The sequence below is a fragment of the Euleptes europaea genome, chromosome 5, assembly GCF_029931775.1.
Source record: "Euleptes europaea isolate rEulEur1 chromosome 5, rEulEur1.hap1, whole genome shotgun sequence".
Lineage (NCBI taxonomy): Eukaryota > Metazoa > Chordata > Lepidosauria > Squamata > Sphaerodactylidae > Euleptes > Euleptes europaea.
Window position 1 is genome coordinate 53,887,545 of NC_079316.1, and position 5,876 is coordinate 53,893,420.

General features: G+C 50.2%; 1 protein-coding gene across 1 annotated transcript; it reads left to right on the forward strand.

Moving 5' to 3' along the window:
* Window positions 1-2,855: 2,855 nt before the first annotated feature.
* On the forward strand, window positions 2,856-4,533 carry LBX1 (ladybird homeobox 1). Its single transcript, XM_056850181.1, has 2 exons — window positions 2,856-3,182; window positions 4,042-4,533. The coding sequence occupies exons 1-2, from the start codon at window positions 2,858-2,860 to the stop codon at window positions 4,527-4,529; spliced, it is 813 nt and encodes a 270-aa protein (XP_056706159.1). The 5' UTR covers window positions 2,856-2,857; the 3' UTR covers window positions 4,530-4,533.
* The last annotated feature ends 1,343 nt before the right edge of the window (window positions 4,534-5,876 follow it).

Consider the following 5,876-nt stretch of genomic DNA (forward strand, 5'->3'; position numbering starts at 1 on the left):
CCGCGCAAATATGTGCCTTTGAGACGGACGGCTTCTTTGTCGTCGTCCCCCCCCCCCCCCATGGAACGATATCCCATGTTTTATTAGGAGTCACTGAATATTTGCCATGGATGTTGAATACAGAGCGGGAGGGATCAGGAGCCCTTTCCATAAAAACGGCGTTGAAATACTGTGCGTAAGTGCGCACTGGCGCGCTCGCGAGAGGAGGCGTTGGGAGAGATTGATTGAATTGGAGCTTTACAGACATGAAGTTTCAGGGACAGATAATAAATAAGAGGGGAGGGGGATTGGCCACCGGAATGGTATATTTCCTCACACCAGAGCCCAGGAGTGAAAAGGGGGAGGGGAGGGGAGGGGAGGGGAGGCGGGGGAGGGCGACTCCAGGTAATCGTTTGAGAAAGGCTCGCAGGAGCAACAAACGCGGCAAATGTAGGCGGAAGAGGGAGACACATTTCCTTTCCAAATTTGCGGGCAAACTCTGTTCGAGGTGTCCACCCTGCTCTACAGCACCAGCGCGGCTTTGTCGAGGCAGGAGGCGCCCCGGCCGCTGACTTCAAAGGGGGGGATTGGGATTCTGATATGGATAACTTGTTCCTTCTGAAATAATCTTGTTATTGGGGGGTCTTCTATGTTTAAGGGCCCTGACGATGAAGGCCCCCCCCACATTTCAGATCGCTCTGTTTCCCATTGTGGAAAATATTGCCCCCCCTCAGTAGAATGAATAAAGCAATCAAAAGTGCTGCTTTGAACTGTCCAAAAACAGTAACCATCATCTGGAACGTGACGCTTTAATACAGTCATCTCATTCTATGGAAGGATTCATTACAATAAAATGGTTCCTCTCCCCCTCCAACCCAAAACCATCCAATGACAACCCTCCCCAATCTCGCTGAATTCCCGGAGACCCTTCTCGCCCTTCCAATCACTCAGGGAGCCTTTAAGAAAATAGGAAATGTCTTAACCCCTCTCGACTGCAAGCCCTCTCCCACCAAAGAGCAGTATTTCTGCTCAGCTTGTGAGTCAAGCCACAGAAAAGGAGAGGGAGAGAGGAGGGGGGACCTTCCCTGTCAGGATCATCTGGAGTTTTTAAGGGAAATGAAATATGTCCCTTCCGTTCTTTGGTGGCCCTTTGCGCTTGAGTTATAGCAGAAAAGGGCTTAGCTAGAGCTATAGGGGGACTCTGCGTTCTCGTTCTCTCTCCCTCTACTGTCCTCTAGGTATTATCAGAGATGATATATTTTCCTAAAGCTTATGCCCAGGTTTGTGAACAAATAATAATAATAATAATAATAATAATAATAATAATAATAATAATAATAATGACGACGACGACTTGAGCTCAATACGTTCACCCATTACAAATGCTCAAATAGACTGGTCGCAGCAGGAATCAATAACAACCACCGAGTATTTTGTTCTACGAAATCTGGAAAGCAGGAGGTCGCCATGGTATTAAGACCAGGGTGCAAACTTCTACCCCAATACGTCAAACAATATGTCATTTTTTTTAATGAGCAAGCGAAATCAGACATAAAGGATGATAAAAATTACTCCAGTACCCCCCTCGGCTAATGTGAATAAATGCACACCATACTTAAATCAGTCTTCGCGAAACGTTATCTCCAAAATTGCAATGCCATGCTAAAAGTTTATTTCTGAGCCTTTAGCTGTTACCAGTTTTGCTAACGTTCAAACCCCACTTGATTTAAAACGAAGCGCCGAACAAAACGTATAGCATTATAATTTGGAAAAATAAAGTGAATGTCATTTGTAAGGAATTAAATACACACAAGCACAGAATAAGCTTTTCAACGAAATGTTTCCCTTACCTGGTGACACTTTTGCTTCTTCTGCCTCTGGTTAGAAAGAAGAATAATCAAAATTTTAGAAAGACTAATAACCATCTCAATCAAAGGGTGTGTATGGGGGGGGGGGGGAGAGCCAGAAAGCAAAACGGATAGAATTTGGGGGGGAGGCGATTTAATGCCCCCCCTCAATCCACACTGTATTATCCTGATGCAATAAAGCCTGGCTGTAATGTAATTTTAAAATATATACGTCCAAGCAAATAGTGGGGACACAATATGACAAGTGTATTTCGACATTATAATTCAAGTGGGCTCCACCTACCCTCCGCCTCCCAATTAATGGCCTAACCAAGTTGCGAGAGCCTGCATTGGCCAGACTCGAGAGGGAGCGAGGCAGAGACGGGCGGAGGAGAGGGGGCGAAAAAGTGTCATTGAGGCGAAGGGATGGCCTCCCAATCAACAATAACTTGTTAGCAAGAGTCAATTACCTCGCCTCTGCCTCTCGCCGTCTCTTTCAGCCCCCAGCCCGGGGAAGAGACGCCTCTTGCTCTGCCCTCACTCAGGAGGCGTCTTTTTCCCCCTCTCGCTCTTCCTTTGGCTGGGGGAAGAGGGAGGTGGGGTGGGGTGGGGTGGGGGGCAAAGACACATCTGGGGCGATTGGGGGGCCGCGTCCTAAAATAGCAGCTGGGAAGAGCGGCGAGCGGGAGAGCAATAAAGCGGGACGGGAGCGCCTGGGTCCCCTCTTTCCCAGCCAGGACTGCGGAGGCCGTCGGTCCAAGCCCGGCTTCCTCGGCCTCCTTCGTCCTCCGCCGCCTGCGGGAGCGCTTCCTCCTGGAGTTGAGGACCTGAAGTTTCTTGGGGGAGGCCCTCCGCCTCTCCCTCCCCGCCCTCGGCGGGTGTTCCGCGTCGGGGATCGCGGAATAGGAGCGCGGGGGTCACGCCAGGCGAGGAGGCAGCCAGCCAGCCAGGCAGGCGGCGAGAGGCAGGGGAACGGGGGTGCCGCGGTGGGGAAGCAGAAGGGGCTCCTAGCGCCCGCCAGCCCGCCCAGCATGACTTCCAAAGAGGAGGGCAAGGCGGCCTCGGCCGAGGAGCGCCGGAGGAGCCCGCTGGACCACCTGCCCCCGCCGGCCAACTCCAACAAGCCCCTGACGCCCTTCAGCATCGAGGACATCCTCAACAAGCCCTCGGTGCGGAGAAGTTACGCCATCTGCGGGGCTGCCCACCTGCTGGCCGCCGCCGAGAAGCACCCGCCGGCCTCCCTGCCCCTCTCCAGCCGGGCGCTGCTCTCCCAGACCTCGCCGCTCTGCGCCCTCGAGGAGCTGGCCAGCAAGACCTTCAAGGGCTTGGAAGTCAGCGTTCTGCAAGCAGCCGAAGGTAAGCCCCCGCCCGCCCGCCGGCCGCCTGCCTTCTGTCTGGTGGGGAATGGGGTGTGGGGGGTGTGGGGAGGTTGCTGCGCTTGTGGAGAGCATCATCTCGAGAACTTCACCTGCTCGCGTTAGAAACGAGGGCCAGGGGACCGCGGCTGCTCGGGGAGGGCCGAGGGCGAGGTCCTGGCCAAGGAACGGGCGGCTCCGTCTCCCCCAGACTCCACGCTGGGCCACTGCAGAGGGATCTGTGGCGAAGGTGCCACGAGCATCGTGCAGTTTCTCACCCGACCACCAGCACATCCCCTCCCCCAAACAATGTGTTTATAGATTAAGCAACCCACGCGTGAAATCTGTGCAGCCTTCTTTGGGGGAACCGGTGGCCTGTTTGCCACCCCCTACCCCCCAGGTTATCCATATTCCTTCCAATGTAAAAAAAAATGCAACCCAAAACAACCCTCCGAAACCCTATTGAGATGGTGCAAAATATTAGGCCTAGTTTCCTTCTGTGAGGGGAATAACTGGATCTGAATTGGCTCCCGTGGCAAACACAGGGCGGACTTTAAAACGGATTTACCCGGTAAAATGCACTTAAGGGAATGTGAGGGTGTGACCAAAAAACCCCCCCAAAACAAAACCAACCCTTAAGTTTTTATTTAGGGGACTGTTGGTGGTTGGGGGTGGTGGTGGTAGGATGGTTTTCAATGGATGTGTGTCTGTTCCGATCTTAGCGTCGGGGAGCCAGACGGATAGGTGGGGTGCGCGCTTCCTTGTGCCTATGTGAGAGAGAGAGAGAAAGGGGAGAGAGAGAGAGAGAGAAAGAAAGAGAGAAAGAGAGACTCTGAAAAGAATTATTTGCCTATTTGCAGGAAGGGATGGGATGACAATATTTGGCCAGAGACAGACCCCCAAGAAAAGGAGGAAGTCTAGAACAGCCTTTACAAACCACCAGATCTACGAACTGGAAAAAAGGTTTCTGTATCAGAAATATTTGTCCCCCGCTGACCGAGACCAGATCGCCCAGCAGCTGGGCCTGACCAATGCCCAAGTGATCACCTGGTTTCAGAACCGCAGGGCCAAGCTCAAGCGGGACCTGGAGGAGATGAAAGCAGACGTGGAGTCTGCCAAGAAACTCGGACCCACCGGCGGCCAGGTGGACCTGGTCCCCATCTCCGAGCTGGAGGCCGCCCCCGAAGGGAGAGCCAAGTCCCGCTCCCTTTCGCCCGCCTTGTCCAAGCACGGACTGGACGGCAGCGGCCGCCTCCAGCTTTCCCCGGCCTCCCCTCTCACGGACCAGCCGGGCAGCAGCAAGGATTGCTCGGAAGACGAAGACGTGGAGATTGACGTGGATGACTGAGCGGTGGCGGGAGGGGGGCTTCCTCCTCCTCCTCCTCGCCCCCCCTTCTCTTGCCCCGCAAACAAAAACAAACTGAAGAAACTGACACGTCTCTCCCCCCCCTCCCCGCGCGCGATCCCTTCCACGCCCGCACGCCCGAGGAGAGAACTGCGCCTCCGTCTCCTCCCGCAGCAGCAGCACCCGAAAACAAAACGCCGGACTTTAGGGAGAAACTCGAGAACTCCGCTTCCGCGGCAACTCCATAAGGCCGTTTCTTTTCAACACAAGCAATAAGCATTAGAAAAGAATTTAAAACCACCCTTGTTATTAAAGTAAGAACCACTAGCCCACCGGCTGCCAAACCAGGTAGCTATCCTTTTTTGGAATGGTGCAATTATGGAATCGCTTCTGTATAAATATTTAAGCATATCTATTGGGTAATTTTCATTTCTGAGGGTTGCTTTTTTTTAAAAAAACTAACGATATACTTTTTTTGTTTATAAAAGATCGCATAACCATGGAGTAAAACACGCCTCTTAGATGCTTTGTTATACAGTTGTTCAGTGGGGGGGAGTTGTTTTGGTTTTCTTAAAAAAATAAACATCACTTTAATGAGATTTAGGTTAGGGTTTGATTAGCAGTCCCCCCGCATGTTTGCAATCTGCACGATTATTTTTGTTTGATTGGTTTATTCTTTATTTCTCCCCCCCCCCAATACTATGGAGGAATGGGTTCTATTGCAAGTTTAAATATATACTTTCTTTTTTTGTCTCCTCCCAGCGCCTAGGAATTGGCCTCCAATGAGATTTCTGCCTCGTTTTACCAATTAAAAGCTATTTTTGCCATTTATTGCTATTGTTGTGGTTTTATTAAAAAAGCTACCTTTCCTAATTTTGTATGAAGGTGGTTTTAAGAAAAAAGAAACCTAGACTTATTTTTACTCTTTTTTAGAATTGTTTTGCATGCTGCCGATAAAATAATACTAATACTACTGCGAATAACAGTAAACAGATCCAACCATCAACACATGGAAATATTATCTCTATAAATACAAATGTACAGATTTAAAATGTTTTTCTTTGAGCTGTAAAAAAATTTAAAGGCCTGCTTATTTAAGTTTCATCAGGGGACAATGTTGCTTTATATCCTGTCTCTTAGAGTTGTACAGACAAGTCTTTTTTCCGATACAATAAAACCTTTACAATTTTAATATATACTTTTTAAAGTTTTCTTTGGGGATGCAAGTCATCAAAGAAAATGCCCCTTGTGCCTGTGATAACAAAATGCTTCCCTTTTATTTCAGGGGCGTCCAATTGAGGGTCTGTTTTCAGATACAGGAGCATATAGTGTCTAGAGTCTGACATATAG

What these genes read in the sequence shown, in the direction of transcription:
- LBX1 (XM_056850181.1), top strand. Translation starts at nt 2,858, where the DNA reads ATGACTTCCAAAGAGGAGGGCAAGGCGGCCTCGGCCGAGGAGCGCCGG. An exon ending in CGTTCTGCAAGCAGCCGAAG is followed by an intron (nt 3,183 to 4,041) that starts GTAAGCCCCCGC and finishes GCCTATTTGCAG; the next exon opens with GAAGGGATGGGATGACAATA.